At 36.8% G+C, this 21,023-nt stretch overlaps 2 protein-coding genes across 2 annotated transcripts; both read right to left on the bottom strand.

The window, feature by feature from the left end:
• Positions 1–7,281: 7,281 nt before the first annotated feature.
• paqr7b (progestin and adipoQ receptor family member VII, b) lies at positions 7,282–13,839 on the bottom strand. The gene is made up of 2 exons (XM_065298425.2): positions 13,645–13,839; positions 7,282–12,199 (listed from the first exon to the last, which is right to left on the bottom strand). Exon 2 carries the CDS (start codon positions 12,161–12,163, stop codon positions 11,099–11,101), a length of 1,065 nt encoding a protein of 354 aa, XP_065154497.1. The 5' UTR covers positions 12,164–12,199; positions 13,645–13,839; the 3' UTR covers positions 7,282–11,098.
• An 826-nt stretch (positions 13,840–14,665) lies between these two features.
• On the bottom strand, positions 14,666–18,482 carry stmn1b (stathmin 1b). Its single transcript, XM_065298424.1, has 5 exons — positions 18,373–18,482; positions 16,574–16,619; positions 16,275–16,447; positions 16,006–16,197; positions 14,666–15,927 (listed from the first exon to the last, which is right to left on the bottom strand). The coding sequence occupies exons 2-5, from the start codon at positions 16,587–16,589 to the stop codon at positions 15,859–15,861; spliced, it is 450 nt and encodes a 149-aa protein (XP_065154496.1). The 5' UTR covers positions 16,590–16,619; positions 18,373–18,482; the 3' UTR covers positions 14,666–15,858.
• Positions 18,483–21,023: the final 2,541 nt, after the last annotated feature.

Below are 21,023 nucleotides of genomic sequence, written 5' to 3' on the forward strand. Positions count from 1 at the left end.
TACCTTTTAGCGGTGAAAAACATCCACAGGCTGAGAATCAGGAACACCATACCAGTGTTTTCCTGGCAGTTTGTTTCGGACATATCCGTGACGCGCACGTCCATGCGCTGCATTTTTGCAACTTAGCGATTGACTTCACGGGTGTTCGTACAGAAACTATCATGTGAAACAGAGTTATAGTGATAAACGCAATGTGCAAACATCTATTTGTAGTGTTGCTTTTGGGGCAGACTGACAAATTAATGAATGTATAGGAAACACTGCATTCCAACGATGCTCGCTCCCACTTTTTGTATAATGTCATCGCAGTAGGCGGCGCAAATATAATGACACGCCTATAATTCCTCTCACTCTGAAGTGGTACTAAACTCAATGGAAAAGTTAACCAAGCCAAAGTAAGGTGAGCAGATATGACATGACCCGTGGGGTACTATGCAATAGTAATAGTTATTCTTTTAGTTATTTATTCTGTATCTCTGAATCATGGATTGTGGTGATGCCTGAAGGATTCATTACAACACTGCTCATTGTATTGTTAAGCCCTTTCATTCCTCAGCAAGTTGGCCAGGCTTTCAATCAACTGTGTTGATCTAAAACTTCTTAGACCTCTCACATACCGCATCTTTATATGCTTTGACACTTTTCACATGATGTCCTATGAATTAACCACTAGCTTCAGGCACATTTAAGTGTTGAGAAAGCACAAGGTTTGTATCGCATTGAGCGCAACGTGTGCAGGCTGCATTTCTTCACATACATTGAAGCTCCTCCTTCTTTCTTTTTCATCCATGCTTGAAGGGATTCATTCTGCAAATATATTGATTTCTACCCGTGGACCTTTCTCGGCAAGATAATGAAATGGTAGAACACGATGGAAATGCAGAAACAACAAAGGAAGGAAGAGGGCTAATCTCAGGCAGGAGACGGCCCGTTTGGCAGAAAACGCATAGGAGAGGTGGCTTTCGCGGTAAAAGGGATGAGCAATTTAATAACTTTGAACAAAGAGATCTCCCCGGGTACTGCGATCTTTAATTATGAGCCTCTTGATATTACCTCGCCAACCTTGATACAAATCATTGTGCGACAGACCAAATGGAACATTTAGAAAAGGGAGCTGTGAGCGCGGAGATGGGTGAGGCTCCTGGACGGAGGTAAAAATAAAACAGCGAGAGAGTTAAGGGGGCATTTCGAGAGGAAAATTGATGCAGACAAGAGAGAGAATTGATAGTTAGAAGACAGGAAGCAGCCGACAAGGTGATTATGCCCATCTCGCCTGCATGATTTAGGATACTTTAACCATATAATGCAACACAGAGAGAATATATATATATATATATACACGACAGGAGGCAATTTACACTTTAAGTTTCAATGATTGTGCCAGAAAACATGGCTCTCTCTAATCTCTGTATGACTTGCACATGATGTGATGTACATCATGTACAGTACACGAGTGAAAGGAAGTGATGATATGTTGACATACATACAATAACTGAAAGTACAATGAACATCTGACTCCATGTGGCTTTACATTCTGTTTGTCAGCGGCACTCCTGGTCCAATTGGACCTTTGTTGTGTGTGTGGAAAGATATAACAATAGTTTAATTGCTCGTAATTTTCACCTTTTCATTTCCTCTCCAGAGAGTCCATGCATGTCACCATTTTCGTTCTGTTCTGGTGATTGACTACAATGTGTGTTTGTGAGTCTGCACGTCGGTGGTTGAATTTATTATTCATCAGTCTTGTAAAGGGCAGCAAAACGGAGCGATATTTTGTATGGTCGCATAGTGTGTGATAACCAAAAACATTGTTATTCAAGTACATGTTCAAAATAACCACTTGTCACAATTTTTTTACCTTGGCATTTCATAACCTTTTGACTATTTTGTAGGTACTCTTGTATTATTTTGCATATACTGTAGTATGGAGACACAAAACATGAATTTCTATTAATAATGGAGCAGTGAATGTGGGGTCACTTTCCACATCCTTCACAACAGATACATTAACTTCCAATTGTGGATATAAATTGTTGCTTTACACGTTTTTTGCATCTTCCTCCTTTGCCAGCTTAATAGTGTTTTTGACCTTGGTTTTGTCTTTTCATGTTGGGCCTTCAGCTTCAACAACACAAAGCTTTTTTAACTGAATGCATTATTTTAATTTAAGCAACAGTTACTGAACTGGAGACAGTTGTCTCAAAATACGTGGCCAAGTCTGAGGTTTGTAGCTGAAGTAATGTTTTATAACCCTAATATATATCCTATAATCTTTACATTTCATAATAGGGTTATGCAACCTGACTCTGTATTTTGCATACAGAGTCACATATTTCAGGGATTCTCAATTGCTACTATTATTTGCATTTAAAATGAATAAATTGTAGATCATATGACCTCAAAATCAACATTTAGACATTTGACCACATGAATCAGTTTTGCAGTGAATGGCGATAAACAGTTTTGTGGGGAAGTACTGTAAAGTAATTTCATGTTTAATGATAAGATAGATATCGTCTGTTGGATCGGACCACACAGGCCAGCCTACGCTCTCAAGGTGCATCAATGAGCCTTGGCCGCCCATGACCCAGTCATCAAATCACAATTTGGCCTTCCCGTGGACAGCTTTTGCAATCTGAATGAAATCATTCTGATTGATAAATCCTACATGAAATATTTAATATTGTGTACGGGTTGATGTGCGTGTTTATATGGCACAAGTTTAAAATCAGATTTGATCGTTTGACGTGGTTGGACAAATATAGTTTCACGCTGTTTCAAGATACGTTTCAATCGTCCTCCTAAAATCGCTGTGCATCTATTTTAGGTCATAATTAATTAACGACGAATCCATGAAGCTTTATGCCACACTGATTATCAAGCAGCAGCAAAAACATCCATTCACGTGTGCCAAAAAAAGCATGTTTGACTTCACGGGGTGCTGCAAAGATCATCCGCGTTTGTGGATCAGAGTATAAATCATGGACTGACCGGACAATGCTGTCTTATATTGCTTTACAGGGGACAGGAAAGAGATAAGAAAATTTTGAAGGGTTTGGTTCCAAAACGAAATAAATCCATTTTGACTTATTTCGGGAAAAGAAAGTGACAAGATTAAAACCACTATTTTCTGTTACAAACTTTCACATAGCATCTTAAAAATTCAAATCCATAATTAGATTTTCAAAGATTTATTTTAAAAACTGATAATTTTTTCAGCAAAATGCAATAAATCCATGAAATAAATAAATTTTTTTCAAAATGCATAATGGCATTAATCCAAACACTTACTTTGTCATATTAAGAACACTGTCATTGCTGCTGTCGTCCTTAGGACGTCGTCGCTGAACTTTTTGACAGCAATCAGCTGTAAAATGTTTTGGTCCTGCTCGACTTTCGTTAACTTTGAGTAAAATAATGGAAAGTTTTTCATAAGATCCCCTGGTGTCAATGTGTTAAGCATGACAGAAGCTTGATGTTGTTCGGAGAACAAGCAACAGCTGCCATTTTTCCTTTGCCCGAGTGCCTCTCACATAAATTATTTGAATTTGATGGCTTACGTTTCTTCCCTACCACAGAAAACCACCACAGGTTTGTCAATAGCATCAAAAGTATTATTTGTTTTTGTTTGTTAATTGATCACGATGTACAAAGTAGATGAGGAAAACTAGGATTCTGTGTGTATTCAACACGCCACCTTTATTGTTTACAATGCGTGTAATGGTGCGCTGTGATTTGTTGAGCCAGATTTCTTGCATTCTGCAGAGAAGGAAGACTGGCGTTTGTCAAGTTTTGGAAAAAAGGGAGAAAAGATGACAGAATAACACGGCGAATATCGGATTTTCCATAAAATGAAGAAGTGACTTCATGTGACTTCCTTCAACAAAACAAACTCACGTTCTTTGCATCACACGTCATTAATTCTATGACTAACGCCAATTCTATGTCATTGCACATGTGCATATTCTCCACACTCCAGTCCAATAGGTGGCGGAAATGCACCTTTAAGCAGATTTGATTTTTTATTGATCTGACGATATATACATAGATACATACATACACACACACACACACACACACAATTTAGTAGCACTGGCACATGTGATGCAAACCTCTTTACATGCTTGAAAAATTCTTACATTGCATTGAGTTCAACCCTCCTAGTGTGGCACTCTTATCTGTTGATGTTGTAAAGATGATGATTAACAATATTCATAGTTTTTTTTGCATACTTTAGTGCAGAGTTTGAAACCAGCTTTATATTCACCTCATTATTTGATAATAATAGTCTGCAAGCATGATGGCTGAAACATACTGTGTTTCAGTGTGCTGAAAAGCTATTGTCACAGATTCTCAATTAGAGAACCAAAATTTGTCAGTGTGAGACAGTCTATTCCCATAATGCATTGCTAGAATTACTCATCCAGAGATTGCAGTGAATACCAAAAGGCATAAATGAAAAATCATAGCAACTGTTATAAAAAAGTGTGCAACATCTCACTGTGAATAATAAAGCTCTTTGATAGCTTGTAAAGGAACACACCCATAATCTGTACTGATTCTGAGAGTTTAAAAATCAAGGTTGAAAAATTTTGAATCTTAAAAAATGATAGTCCTCCGAGTCCACCATCATTCTGATGTAAGAATAGCATGTCAAGATGAAATGGCACGACCAATTCAGAAGAATTTCCAAAATACAGTTAGGGTTTTGAATAAAATACAAGAGTAAATATTTTGTTTTAGACAGACAATGGCAACAGCTCTCAGAACTGCAAACAAGGGCACTTTCTTGGTATTCAAGTTCATATTCAAGAACATGTTTGCCCATGTTCTAGTGTTGATCAATCTGGTTTATTTTAAATAAGAGCGCGTGTTCCTTAGCATAATACAAAGCCAAGCCATTTTCATGTAGGCTTTCCACACATGAATAACTCTCGGTGTATCTAAACGTATTATGCTCCTTAAAAATACACAGCATGATATTTTTGTATCAGCTGAAACTCAAGCATCATTAAAAAGGACTAATCTGGCTTTCCCTAACTGCGCTATAATGCACATCCCTCTTGAAATCCTATAAACATAGTAATAAAATACATGCAATGAGATCTTAAGTACCAGCAACAAATTCTCATTTCAGAATATTAAGCAGGGGGTATACAAGCAGCTCTTTGTTTCTTTGTTAAAAGTGGGGGGGGGAATTAAATAAAATCGAGTAGCTGGAGAGGAATATATGTTTTTTTATAGAGAAAAGATGTCAGTGTGAGATAGTGCTTGGTGTTATGCTCCACGAATAGCACAAGAATGACTAACTGGCCTTGAAATGGACCTTGTAGCTCAGATGAATGTGATCTTAAATGTTATGTGTTCAGCCATGACCTCTACCTGAGAGGTTCACGACAAAGTCGCACGTGTCCAACATTTCTACGAGAAAATAATAAACTGCTCCAGTGGGAACTGTACATGCTAAAATAACATGGCACATATGAAAAGCTTTTTATTGTAATGTAAAGATTCTGCTTTAAAAGAGTGTGATGTGTTTATAAATGGCTGAAAAAGATTAAGCCACACATTCATATCCTTTGTCTATGACAAGACTGCCATCATGTGGTAGGTGTACAGTATACATAGCACTTTTACGCAGGGGTCTTCGAACTTTATCATGCTTTACAAATTAAACAAACTATTATGTGATATAGTACCTTATTTATATATTTACATACTTTAATATCATGATTACATTATGCATCATTCCTAGTTATGTTCATAAATGTTCGTATGTTTTTGTAGGCCCCCTGTTGAAGACCCTAAGTTTTTACAGAGATTCTTTCTTTTAAAATGCAATTGAAAGCAGGATTAAAATGAATGAATATGATAAAACTGATGATGAGTTAGTTAATGATAATAAAATTATTAAGATGAATAAATGTAGTGTTAATGAACAAGTGGATGACTAACTATCTAACCACAGTATGTGCAACATATACTGTATTATGACTTAAAATGTCACATGTACATTATGTATTAATTATTTAACATTTTGTAAACTAATCAATGTACTAATCAGGAACTATGCTATGAGAAATCATTTCAAAAAGGAAAGCATTGTTGAGATATGTAAGATTGCATGAAATCTGTCTTGGTATGATTCTTAAAAACACATGCCTGAAGGGAAACCGATTAGTTGAATGTGACAGCCACAGATTTATCACTTCTTTAATGTAAGAAGAGACTTTATTATGGGGCTAGTTGACACCAGGGCTGTACTGTATTTTAGTAACTACACTGAAAAATGAAAACTGTAATTTTACGGAATTTTACAGATTTTCCAAATTTTTTAATACAGTTAAACATGGAAAAATAACAGAAATATACTGCAAATTTACATATCAATTGTAAAATCACATTAAAAACACGTCAGTGTGCATGTAAAAATACTGAAAAAAACTTTGTGTGTATTACGGAACATTTCTGTAATTTATTGTGCCCGTTATTTTACTGTATTATTACGGGCTCAAACTGATTTTGCCAAGTGGTTGATGTCCTCAGGGCAACATATTGTGTTGACCCAAGGACAACATTTTTCTAAATAAAACCTAAACCCACCCCAAACCCCAACCATAACCAAACCCCAAAGTCAGAGGGACATGATAAGTGAAAAACAGTGGTCTAAAAACAGTTCATCCTGGTTGTAAGCTTAAACTTAAAACTTAAAACAAACTGTAAACTTATTTCTGAAATCTGATTGGTTGATTGAAATGTTTTCCCAGGGTCAACATAATGTTGCCCTGAGGACATCAACCACTTGGCAAAATCAGGAGAGCCATTTTTCCGGCACCCCAGCTGCCGGAATTTTAGGTTTTTTTTTTTGCTGATTTTGTTTTAATGCAATGTAGTGTTAATTACATTAAAATTACAGAAAATGTCTGTCATTTATTGTGCCCATTACGTTACGGTAAATTGTTTCCGTTTTTTTATTACATTTTTTTTTACAGTGTAGGTTTTTTTTTTTTAAATAACTTCAATTTGTGGGGTTTTCATTCTAATTTGTACATTTCGATGACTCAATAATAGATTTTAAGGGCATCTTTTATAATTACAACTTACCCCTAGTGTGAGAGTGTGCCCTTAATAAATCAACATAGTCACAACGTAGGTGTGTCGATCTCGGTAATAACTCTTAATATGTGTTAATGTTATTAAATATTTTATTAAAAAATATAATAATAATTACTTGCAAACTAATGAGAATTATTTTCTAGAGTAAAAAAAAACACAATAAAGTAGAAGGTGTGAATTAGTTTATTTCATTAAATACAATAGTACATCAACACAGTCATGTCCACACACAACAGTAAAGTTTAGGTTAACATCAGTCTTGTTCCTGTTCTGCTCTATATCAAAAACATGAACGACTGTTCATATCTGTGCAATGGCTCGTGGTTGAGTACTGAATGGAGTACAGAGTTAAATATTGAAAAAAAATCAGTGCAAACACTCTTTATAAGTACGATACAAAAGAAACACATTCTCTTATCATGTTAAAAATCTAAATGTTAAACAGAAAAGTGCACCCATACTCTGTAAGCATCTTTAACGTGAGTAGATTAGTACAGAATATAAGAAACAAACAGTATGCAGTTTAGCAAAACCAATTTACAAAGCATAATTCCCAGAATTACCATACTGTATGAGCATTTATGGGAACTGAGGCTGTCGGTCAAATCCTGGTGGTGTCAGGAGATGACCTCATCTTTTGTTTTCCTGGTGATATCAGAGTGTCCTCTATTCACTCTGCTACAGTATGTGGTTTATTACAATGGATCTTAGATAGGCACATACAGCACAAAGAAATAACACTCTATGAATCAGATAATACTGAATACTGTTCAGTATGACCACCAAACTAATGGAATCACAAATTATATTCTGCTATGGCCATCAATTTGGGATCAATTTTCCTGCAGTAGAATGACAAGCAAACTTGTCAATCATTGCATTACTGCGTTCTTTCTATGACATCATCGACTTGTGTGGTTCTATCTATCTGTGACATCATCGTTGTCTGCTGGTGCTGCATGGTGAATTTGGCTTAACGTGTTATAAGTGCTGGTCACCATTTCTCACAACTAATAAACTTCTCAAATGGTTCATACCATAAAACAATGGCAACGATCGTGTTTCGTTGCATCAATAAAGTCTAAACCCTTAACCTTTCAATAAACCAGATCATAAATCAGATTTTATGTTACATTGGACTAAATCTTCATTGGTCTGGTGGTGCAATAACATCAAGCATAACAGATAATTTCAGCCTATATTTTCTGGATTTGTATTATATTGGATTATAATTTATAATGATTTAGTTATGTACAGAACAGACAAAGGGGAAACTGCTGTTCAGACAGACCCTTCATATTCTTTCAAACAGGTAGCCATCTCACCTAGGTACAAGTATTCGGCACAATCAACACTCGCAAGCACCCGTATGCTGACACACAAGGACTCATGCATGTAGTCAGGCACACATTTAACACAGATTAGTTGTGATGCTAAGTTTTTGTGAATAAAGTGCTGGACGTCTAATATAAAAACCCACATATCACACAAAGGCATTCATATTAGGGTTTAAGAGTAAAGGCCAAAGTTATAGCCCTTGGGTACAAAAGGAGCATCAAAACTATGTAGGGCATAATTCCTTGCTTTAGCTGTTACTGATGTATTAATGTTATGTTTAAAACAACAACTGTTGAGCAGTTTATATTACATTTGTTATGAGCTAAACACACATGGTGGGTGAATCTCCCAAAGGTTGCTTAAGAAATGTCCAATCTCATTTTTACCCCAAAAAAATGTTTTACGCCAGTTAAGCTAAATTTACCCCAATTCTTAATTCTGATTCTTATAGTTTTTTAGCAAAACATAAACTAATAATCTTAAATGTGGGCTTTCTTGATATTGTAATTTGGACTTTTCTTCACCTGTATCATGGGGTTCACCTAAATAGTGTTTTTCGACAGTTGTATATCGAAAAAGACAGGGTTAGTTCAATGCAAATGCCTAAAATGTAATTTAAGCAGTATTGCAAATCATGTGACTTCACATCCTGCCTGCTGTCCATGTCATAACAAATCATTTTATATTAATTTAACCTCCACTAACTCAAAGGCGACAAAATGTCCACTGGCAACGCATGACATACAAAACACAAATCGATTGCAATTCGCAGGTCCTTACAATAATAAATTAAGCAAGAAGTTGCACTGAACAGGTTGTAAGGCAAGCCAGAAGTCATTTTGACACTGATTTGCATTCTGCTGAGGCTAAGATTCTTTCAGTCATGATACAGGCCTGTGCATTTAAATAAAAAGTGTTCATTTGAGTTCCCACGCTTTGCTAATATTGTAGCACTGGTCCAACAGCATTGCAAGTAACAAATTTGAGCAGCACACTGCGCCTGTGCATTTATGCAGCTAGATGTAGTTGGAGGCACAATACAAGTATCTACATATCCAGTTATGGTCTACCTGAACTATCTACAATACAATATTTATTTATGCTAACTAACCTGTCAGCAAAAATGCTGATATCCAATCACAGACCACTTGGGTCATAGAAGGGCTTAATGGCACTCATTGCACAAATCAGTTTAAGAGTTTAAAGTCCAAACCTTTCAATTTTCTTTTTTTTAAGGGACACTCCACTTTTTTTTTAAATAAACTCATTTTCCAGCTCCCCTAGAGTTAAACATTTGATTTTTACTGGTTTGGAATCCATTCAGCTGATCTCCGGGTCTGGCGGTACCACTTTAAGCATAGCTTAGCATAATCCATAGAATCTAATTAGACCATTAGCATCGCGCTGAAAAATAACCAAAGAGTTTCGATATTTTTCCTAACTTGACTCTTCTGTAGTTACATTGTGTATTAAGACAGACGGAAAAATAAAAGTTGTGTTTTTCTAGGCCGATATGGCTATGAACTATACTCTCATTATTTTCAGGCCCTGCGTAATATCACTCCGCCTGCTGCAGCCATGTTACGGCAGCAAAGTCCTTGATTATTACGCCAGAATGAGAGTATAGTTCCTAGCCATTTCTGCCTAAAAAAATTGCAACTTTAAATTTTCTGTCGGTCTTAGTACACAGTGTAACTACAGAAGAGTCAAGTTTTAAATATGAAAAATATAGAATTTTTTTTTTAGCTCGATGCTAATGGTCTAATCAGATTCAATGGATTATGCTAAGCTATGCTAAAAATGGTACCGCCAGACCCAAAGATCAGCTGAATGGATTCCAAAACTGTAAAAATCAAATGTTTAACTCTAGGGTTGCGGGAAAATGAAGATATTTTCAAAAAAGTGGATTGTCCCTTAAAGTATATAGCTACCAAAACCTAGTGAGCTGCTTCATTAGCATATCCTAACATGTGATTTAAGAAATTTTGATTCAATACTTTGAAGTCTCACATAACTGAGATCACTTCTCGAATGCGATGCAAACACGGTAGCATAGTGGCACAACTTCCCTAAAGGGACTTTGTGGACACTTATAAGTGACTGATTGAGTACTGGTTTGTACATTGCTAAACTAATGGTGCAATGCACTAAGCTTAAAAATACAGAGCACATAAATATTGTTAAAAATACTGAACTAGTTTTTATATATTTTTCAGTTCTGAATAAGAATGTTTGTGCTGTATTTATAATGAACTATTCTCTCAATTTTTTTATATTGAGCAACTCACAATGCATTCTGGGATTGTATCTGCTGTGAAGGATACATGTGCCAAACCAAAAAGGCATCTTAATCCAATTAAACGTTTTGATCAACAGCAGATTTTTGATCAACCTTTCCAGGCAACTCACTACGTTTTGGAAAAAAATTATAATTTATATATAATGCAGTTTTAAAGCATATCACCGGTTTGGTAAACAAAGAGCAGCTGATTTAAAATGCATTGGCAAAACACAGAACAGAAGTATTAACAACAAATATAAGATACACAGAGTAGGTTCTTCTAAGTTAGTGGTTGACCAGTGCGATCTTTATACATGTGCAAGCAAGGTCAACTTGTCCCATACCAGCATCCTGATAGGAGATCTACTCCTGTTTTTCCTCTAGATATGCCTTCACACGTTTGCGCACATAGAAAGCAGTGAGTGCACTGCAGCATGCTGTGAAGATAAAGAGAGCCACTGCATCATGAGCCAAGTCTCCATGGAGATGTTCATAGAGAGTTTTCCTCTCGCTGTAATCCAGTCGCACGGCTTCAATTTGCACAAGAGTGCAGAGCACCAGGAACACGTGGAAAAGCTGATGGCCCTGTCCAATGAAGTCGCAACGTCCTGGGAGCCAGCGCTCTGGATGAGGGTACGAGAAGAAGTAGGCGCTAACCAAAAAGAAGAGGATCTGATAGCAGTGGTAAATCACTGCCTGGTCAGCGCAGCCCTGCTCAGAGCTGTAGCATTTATAGATGCGATGCAACACCGGACTGATATCTAAACAGTAGGCCAGGCCGGACGGCACCACCTGAAATAGCTTATGAACAGATTTTGGCAATCTCGGGCTGGCGTACTTGCCGAAGCAGCAGCCCGTGCAGGACAGCCAGGCCAGGAAGGCTGCAGCTGGCAGGAAAAAGCTTCGAACTCGTGCGTGCCAATCTTCATCTACGACGTAATAGTAATGGGCCAAAGCACTGCCATATTGATAAACAGCAACGCCAACATAGTCCAAAAAATAGAAAGTGTAATGGGAGAGCTCAGACTTGGCTGAGAGCAGGTGGGCCAAAGTGCTGCAAGCCAGGTAAGTGAACGCAGCTAAGAGAAGGATGAAAAGCGGCTGGGCGTGAGGGTCTCGCAGGAAGTCCACAGTTTCGGACAGCTCTTGAAACTTGACCAAGATAATGAGGGAGGCCAACAGGTGTGTCCACACGTTTACAGACTCGTTATGCCTCTGGAACAGAGTCAGGAAGTAGTAGCGCCAACTCTGGTCGGGCAGCCTGTAGCCTGTAAATATGTGCGGCTCGCGAAACACCCACGGTACATCGCTGATCATCACAGTGCAAGGCAGTGTAGGGAAGGCAGACTCTAGGAAACGGGGGATCTGACGAAGTTGCTGGGCGTTGATGAAGAGCCGCCCAATCTGCTCCATCACAACCGTCGCCATGGTAAGAACTAAGCAAGCAGCAGTCTATTTTGAGATCTGTTTGGGAAAAATTTTCACACGGTTAAACACAACCATTGTCGTGCTTTTCAACTGAAACAAACATCGCATGCAACATTCACAAAGAAAGAAATTGGAATAAAATGGCAGTAGACCAAGATATCTGAATATATCGCATGTTTTTTGACAGTCAATATAACACTGGTCAACAAATTTTGGTAAATTATCAATCTCAGAGATAAAATGTATTAATTCTTACCTATTTTGATTAGATGAATTAGAAAAGAGGTGACAAAGGTGCTGAATGGCTAAAATAGGAATAGTAATATTTTTTAAGATTTAAAATTATCTATACACAGGCGTGAATATTGGTCTACAAGTTTGGGGAGTGTCTGATTATCATGATGCCTTGTAACTTCTCATCAAAGTACAGTAGAACAATAAAAATTGTACCTTAAAGTCCATATTATATAGAGTGTAACTGTATTTATTGGTCTTTTATTGGAAAGTACATTTGTCTTAACCCTCTATGCAGCATACAGTTATATTTGGTGGCTTGTGAAGGTGTCATTGCTTAACATTCACACAGGAAGATTTTTTTTATGTTTGTAACCAAACTGATCTAAAGCCCCATTGACTTCCATAGTATTCAATTTTTCCTACTGTGGATGTCAATGGGGCGCACAAACTTTCCTCAAAATATATTCCTTTGTATTCATCAGAACAAATAAATGTATACAGGTTTGTATTTGTAACAACGTGTGGGTGGGTGAACTATCCCTTTAACCAAATAAAATGTAACTCGATGTTCTTGAAGATAGGAGTACAGGAAGGTCAAAAAACTAGTAAAACCTGAATAATAATGCAACGTGATAAAACATAGGCACGTTTTTCCTGGAGGCTGAAAAATGAAGAGACATCATCACTTACGTAACAGTTTACTGCGTGATCCTCCAGCACGTAAACTAACGAAGCAAAAACCAATAAAACTAAAGTGGATCGTTGTCTGTGAAATATAGGTCTGAAAATAAAGTCACACTGAATTTTTAATAAGGGAGTGGGCAAAAGGACTTATTTGGTGTTAGCCTGCCACCCAAGGGAGATAAAGCCTCGCGCAACCTCACGCGGCACGCCTTTCTTGCGGAAAATCTTAAGATAGAAACGTGAGATGCCGGAAGCGCAACAATGAAATGTTTTTAGAAAAAAATACATCTACATGCGCCAGCATATATCAAAATTAGTTTAACTTACGTGTTTAAACATGTGACAATTCTAGGTAACAGTTAAATATTTCATATTCCGTTTTATATCAGATTATTATTGGTCCCTCCCGTTCCCAAACACTCGCGTAGCTAAACCCATCCCAAAAATACTCTACGCTTTGACAAGCTACCGTATGTTAGATTTTAAACGCTTGCAAATGTGAAATATAGGTGTACGTTTAATTTTTCTCTGAACACTAGATGGTGAATGAACTGACTTACCTTTAAAGAGGATAATTCCCCAAACCACTGTGCTTTATTTAACCGTGCCTTCATGTGCGTCTTGAGAAAACAAAATTTAACAAAGAAATGGTCATGATGTGGAAAAAATAGCATGAAAATTGAGCGAAAGAGGCTCCTGCAAGCTGCCTGCAGTACCGCTGTCAGATGTCGTAATACGACGACCGCAGACTGACAAGTAAATCATCCAATCAGTAAAGACTGGAGAGCCGCGTCACCGCCTCTGTTCATGTAAGTCACCAATAGGAGACGTTCCTTAGGGTGGCGACGCCCTCTGTAATATATAAGCTGTGCACTCGGAATCTAGTTTTTTCCTTTTAATACCGCCGTCATATCCTTTTTATTAAAATGCGATTCAGGGCTGTGGCAGGCAACGAGGCAGCACAGAGACTAAGGTTTAACCACTGCCATGCACGTGTTGTGCTATGTTTGAAAGGATTTATTTTACCCTCATTCAGTAACATACTGCATAATAGGACAAAACTGCAAGTGTACAGAGTAGAGGACACATTGGGAAAGGTGATGAGAATTTTATAGTATCGTTGTTGATTCATATTTAGAATAACAATACCTGTGCAATTTATAGATTTTTGTAGTGTATAGTGAACACAATGACTGTCTGTTGCTCATTTCTAATGCTTATCTCATCACCCACGCGAGCACTCTGGCTGACAATGTGTTTTTGTCAAAGTCAGTGTTAAAAAAAACAAAGATCCTCTTTGTGAGACACAGCAAGACAAAACATTCCTTTTTTCAGTAAAAGCACATTCACTTGCACTTTGTCACCTTGTACCAGCTGTCAAACAAGTCTAAAAAATGCACTTAGGGATTTCTATTATTTGGAGCTATTCAGTGATAAACTTAAGTGGTAAAGTGAAAATAACCAAACAAAATATTTTTTTTGTGATTAAAAATAACAAATAGATAGAGTGGGGATTTTTATTTGATTAAAAATATTTCATGACTCATTTGGGGGTTTTATTTTACCACACAGACAAGCACATGATTTTGTTTTTTATTTTATTCACTTAGAAAAAACATGTATTCATACAGCATGTTACTAGACATGATGTACTTTATTTGGATGCATGTAATTGCTTCTACTAAGGGAGTTTGAAAAAAGTTGTTCATCTTAGAAAAGATAGATGCACTGTTTCTGAAAAAAAAAAAAAGTGACAGCAAGTGAACAACAAGCCATTCATCACAGTGGACTGCAAAGCTTTTTAACAACTGCCATACATTTTCATGCAGGTAAAGCTATGTTGGAAAAAATAATAGTTTTTATTGTGTAAACATTTTTTTTTTACACAGAACAAGGAGAGATGCTTAAATGCCTTTTTTAATGCTTATTGACCTACTAAAAAACCACTAGATGTCAGTATAGTTCACATAGTTAGTACACTGTAGTTCTCAAGATACTGTTTTTTTTCTGGAAATTTCTCAGTGCTACATCAATGGAAAAGTTGCAAAACTGTAGACTTATTAATGTTAAGAATACACCACAGCAATGTTTTATATATTCACTTTGTCAAATAGCATAGCTAATTTCTCACATGACCACAATTAAGTTTTTTTTTTTTTACTTTAAATCACTATAAAGGGATGATTTAGTAAAAGAAAAAATTGTGGATGTCAGAAAGTTTAGTGTTAACAGTAAGATTCATGCAGATTACAAATACTATATCAAAAATTGTCCAAAAAGTGATCTAATTATTCAGTCACAACCTATATTTCCATATATAACAGTGCACACATTTTTTTAAGTTGCTTTACTTCATATTACACTGACTGATTAACAAAGAGGCAGTGGCACAACTGATACGATAAAAAACAACTGTGCAACTTTATTAAGCTCAAAGGACGGCAGTATTGACGTACAGGGGAACAGGTGGACTTGCACAATGCAATATAACAGGCATATATTAGACCTATGCATAACACAGGCATGCTTCCCTATCAGTAAAACACTGCTCTTTTAGGTTAGAGGGGCTGATGAAGGACATCTGAATACACACAAAGTGATGAAGAGTATGTTGTGCACCAGCTTTTCATCAAAACCCCTTAATAAAAAAAGTGGCAAGTACATGAATCCAAACACGGAAAACTGGCCATGTAATGGAACAAAAAATAAATCTTTGGATACATTAAAAAACCCAATACTATACCCTAAATGAAAAGGAAAATGAAAGAGGACAATTAGTTGTCACCCTCAGCCCCATCTTCTTTTGTTTCTTTGTTCTTTCGTACCTCTTCAAGCTTCTTGTCCTGAAATAAAAAACAAATAAATTACATAATATCTGATTCTGTATAGAGTACATATACGTACAGTACCTATATACGTACCTTCTCTTTGAATTTCTCATTCATAGCTGCCATGCGTGCTGTGCGGTTTTCTTTGTTGGCTTCCATTTTCTGGTTAAGCTTTTCCTCTGCCATCTTGCTGAAGTTGTTGTTCTCCTCCATTGCTTTCTGTAGGACCTCTTTCTCATGCTCTCTTTTCTCAGCTAAGTGCTTCAGGACCTCTGCCTCATGGTTCTAACAAGAGATAGTTGATGAATGAATGCATGATCTATTAACCCAGCCTTCTGATGCCTGCACAGGTGCATGTTTACCTTGCGTCTCTCCTCCGCCGCATCCAATTTTTTCTGAATTTCATCCAACGATACCTCTTTCTTCTTTGGAGTGGACAGGGGAAACTCTCCCTTGGCATCTGGGGCCGAAGGACTCAGGATGACTTCAAAGGCCTGTCCTGAGGCACGCTTATCCAGTTCCTTAACCTGAATGTCTGTGAAAATACAGCATTTCATTTAATAAACCACATTCTATTGTCTTTGCAGAATGACTTCATCTAAATTCAAGTTGTGTGATGTAATGAAATACGCATGTTGAATTAGAGACTTCAACAGCCCACCTCCAGAGGACGCCATTGCACTTCCAACCTTGACGGTTTCACGCACCTGCCAAATGACAAGGCAAATCAAAGCATGTAAAAATATTATAAAGTATGTGTTTTGTCATCAATGTTAATAACGAAAACAATTCAAGCTTTAACAATGCCTTCTCTTAACCAACGGTACCGCCCTAAATCCTGCTGTAAACAACCCCCATCTTATCCTTTGTTAAATTTTCAAGGTGGATAGTTTGATATGATGTGCTTAAAGGTTTAAATAAAGTTTAAAGGGTTTTTTTATACATTTTTACTGTATATATGTGATGGAAAACAACTTAAGGGGTTTTGGGAGTGGCCTTACAATAGTCATCTATAATTTATTTGTAAATGATATAATTGGAAGCAAGCAAGAGGGTGATGTTCAAATAATGGTCCTGAAAAATGAAACTTTGAAACCAATTTTTCATTTGATTAATTTTGATAGTGCAAATTGAAAAAAGAACTGAAAAGCGTTACACGGACCAAATAATGACTGCATACTACCGTATGTGATATATCCTTTATACTGGAAGCCAAAAAGAAATGAATCCCTGCAAGCATCCCATCTATTCAGACTGTGCAGTCATCAGCCAATTAAACCAATCGTTCAATTAAAATGTACAAAATTGGATGTGCACTAAAGCTCGGGTAAAATTTAGAGAAAGCAAATCACTTTGAAACCATCTCTTTTGTAAGGCTTTTCAAATGACCGTTGAGAAAATGAGAAAACAAAGGGGTTGTTGTGTGAGAAACGAACAAAGGCAACAGAGCAATCATCCTTCAGCTCTTTTTTCAAACAGTCAAATATTACGCTATAGGGAAACAAGTCACCTTTATTAAAACCTGGCAACCCTCATCTCTTGATGCATGCAAATAAACACCCAGCCCTAGTGTCGGTCCGATGGGATTACCAATCTCATCTGGAGACAATGGGTGACCGCGATACACCCTGAACTCTATTTAGTATAGCATTAATAATAGCCTACCAAAAACTGTACTTTGTTGCAAACGAATATAAACATATAAACATATGAAATGCAATTTTAAACGATTTCATGGATCAATGTTTCACCCGTTTCTAGCACACGAGATCACACCCATCTCTCCCATGTTCACAATACACACTATGCTACTGCATGATCATTTTTACAATATAATCCCAGTGCTGACATGCAAAATGCATATCGCTATAGGTGTATTTATAAGAAGCAACTGATGCAAATGAATTAAGGTAATACAGTGTGACAGCAGGCTTGCAGAATGCACAAATGACGAAGACAATAGACGTCTAGCCCCACGGGTTAACTGTCGAAAATAGTAGACTTTTACTGGATTTCGGGTCATATAGAAGCTAGTTATTTTAGCATGTGAATGACAATAGTGTAATAACTGTATTTACACCAGCATATATATAAAGAAACTCGACTAAATAAGATCCTAATGTTTGCGCTGCATTTACCCGATTCCCTCCCAATTAACCGTCGACACGCATTTCCTTTATATGGCTCATCTGACACATGTATTTCGATGTCTAGGGTGTTTATCTCGAAATGCATGTATTAAATTGTAATATGAACCTTATAACCTAACTGTATATTGCATATACCCCAGTCTATTATCTACACATCCCCTCCCCAAAAGGGGTTAAATTGAGGTCTTATTGAAAATTTAATGTGAATGCTTAAAAGCATATAGGCTACACTGTTTTAGCGCTTGCCACAAGAGTTGTGGTGAATTGCAAAATAGTCATTTTATACAACAACAACAACAAAAAGACTTACCGTTAAAAGCTCTTGATATCAGAAGTGGATGAGAGTGCGCGCAGATTACTCTCTGCCTCAGCACCAAGCGTTCGCGCAAAAGAGGACCAAAATCTGTTGCGTCACATGTGGATGCGGCCAATGAGCGTCGAGCTGGGCATTGTGGGATGTGTAGTTTCGAACTCATTTCTTTGTACTGTGCAGGTCTATGCATGGCTTCTCTCTCTCTTTCTCTGATATTTTTGTGTCAGTGGCCTCAAGTAAATTTATAAATGTTAGTTTTTTGTGGTGTTTTTAAATTAGATAAATTAAATTAAATTCACATCTGTACTCAGCAGTGTCTATTAAAGATGGTCTATATTTAAACTTTTTTTGTGTGTTTGCATGCTAGTTACTACACAAGTCTAATTTAGAGCAATTGAATAAAATATTTGTCAATAGCAGATTTATTAATTTACAAGGTAGCCTGGTGGACTGCAGGATCAGCTGTAGTCACCCCTAATATTCAATTTGTTGTATATTTTAGGTTCTTATAGCACAGCAGTATGCATGTAACATGTTTTACAAATCATTTTAGCGTGAAGTAATGTGGTACTTTACGGATGACTTGGCTTTAATGATAATTGTTTTGTTTCCATTTATACTGATGCCCTAGTGAATATTGTGTAATAGTGAGACTTGAACTTTAGCTAAATGGCAGAGCTGATAGTCTCGGCACTCGGGGTGCTGGAATGTATTGTACTAAGTTTCAAGCTGACTGGTTTTTACTGTGTTCTGGCTGGTGTTTGTAGACCTATCTGTGTCATCGAATGGTCTTGGAGGCAAATCTGGATCTCTTACATTGTTTTGGATAATCAGCTATTTACAATTTGGTGCATTTATAATACATTGCATGAATTGTTTCAGCATAGATTCTAATTCCCAAACTTTACATATGAGGAGAATACAAATCTGAATACAAAACTGATAGCAGTGAAATACCTCTAATATTTGCTTAGGCCTCATCCCTGCCTAAATGTGCTTGTGTCATCCTTTGCCACTCTCATCATGCCCCACCCTGGATCTCATCATCCGGTTTGGGGGGGAGCATTTTGTTAGCTGCCCAGGAAAAGGGGGAGCAGATGGTGCAAGATGCCTCGCCCTGTCTGGGGTCTCTGATGTCTTACACAAAGACACAAAGGGAAGGATAGTGATTTTAGAAACCCCCTGCTAAGTACTAGTTCTCTTTATATTACTAAGTGCATAATAGATCATAAAGAATATTTTTAACATTTTATAAAAGTCCTATATTATTAGAGTTCAGTAACAAGGTTGTGTTAACACCTTGTTGCTTATCACACATGTTGCAGTATTTGGAATTAAATGTAAAATTTGCAATGTTTTAAGCATTTTCTTGGACTTAATGTATATATTATATTTCAAGATTATGTGAAGTTACTCTATGTACAATATTAAAGTAGGGCTTAATAGTAAAAAATAATGATAATAGTTTTTATAAGCAAAAGTGATAATAAGGTTTGTCCTTTTATTGCAATTGAGCAACATGCAAAATTTCAAATCCTAGCATTGATTTTTTGGTTTTATGTATTGTTCATAACAATAACCTATAGAACTAACAGGTAGACTGGTTTGCCAATTTGTCAGCAGCCATATGTGCACTTTGATTGACCCATGCATGTACACCAGATGTACTGAATGTAAGCTGGTAGATTCAAGTGCATTGGGTTTTGTGGCTGTATTGAGGATCAAATTGCCTCCAGACAGATAGACAGACAGACACCGTGTATTTCATTTCCCTCACTGCAAGTGACCCAGTTTACAGAAACACTGGGCAACAGAGAGAATTTCTCTCTAACGGTGCTTTGAATTCCTGCCAGCCTAAACAGATAAATAAAAGTACATCTGCTTGAATAGTGGTGTGCAATGTTTGTTTCCTTTGTTTGGGACATAGTTTTTTTCCATTGCCTAAACTGAAGTCATCATATTTTTTATCCTTGGGTGATGTCATGAACTGTCATGGTGTTATGTAATGCTCCCCATCGTTGGATGGCGTGGAGTCTGTTATGCTCCCATAAAAGCTATGCCCCTCCTCCACTCTTACCAAAATAACACAGTGCTTGCACATTTTTACACACACATTCCCTTTTAATGTATTTCTATTATATTCAACAGCCCCTTAGGGTTATGTATGCTAAGAAACCCATCATTTCCTTTTTGAAACTGGAAGTTTGGATGTGACATAAAGGGCTCAGTATATGATATGATGATTTATAAAACATTTTGTATCATCAAAGTTTGTTCATTTTAACCCTAACAAGGTCAATCTTACCCCTAAGCCATTTTTGTTTTAGTTCAAAAACATGGTTTCCCTTAAAGGAACACGCCCACATTTTGGGACTTTAGCTTATTCACCGTATCCCCCAGAGAAAGAGAAGTCCATACATACCTTTCTCATCTCCTTGCATGTTGTAACTCTGTCTGACTCATAATATGGTAAACAGGTTCAAAAGTACTTCATATCTCCCAAAATATATATATAGTTATATATATATAGTATCATTAAAAATATATTTTCTTGTAATCACTCATTTACCCCCACTCCCCCCCAAACTATAACGTATACAGGAAAATCTGGTCTTATGAGGGTTACATTTTTATATCAAAGTCCAACT

Source organism: Paramisgurnus dabryanus, chromosome 13 (assembly GCF_030506205.2).
Source record: "Paramisgurnus dabryanus chromosome 13, PD_genome_1.1, whole genome shotgun sequence".
Lineage (NCBI taxonomy): Eukaryota > Metazoa > Chordata > Actinopteri > Cypriniformes > Cobitidae > Paramisgurnus > Paramisgurnus dabryanus.

Excerpts from the sequence above, each read along its gene's own strand:
- paqr7b (XM_065298425.2), bottom strand. The coding sequence starts at position 12,163 with ATGGCGACGGTTGTGATGGAGCAGATTGGGCGGCTCTTCATCAACGCC.
- stmn1b (XM_065298424.1), bottom strand. Across the intron at positions 16,198-16,274 it reads CGGCGGAGGAGAGACGCAAG|AACCATGAGGCAGAGGTCCT; the intron begins GTAAACATGCAC and ends ATCTCTTGTTAG. Across the intron at positions 15,928-16,005 it reads ATGAGAAATTCAAAGAGAAG|GACAAGAAGCTTGAAGAGGT; the intron begins GTACGTATATAG and ends TTTTTATTTCAG.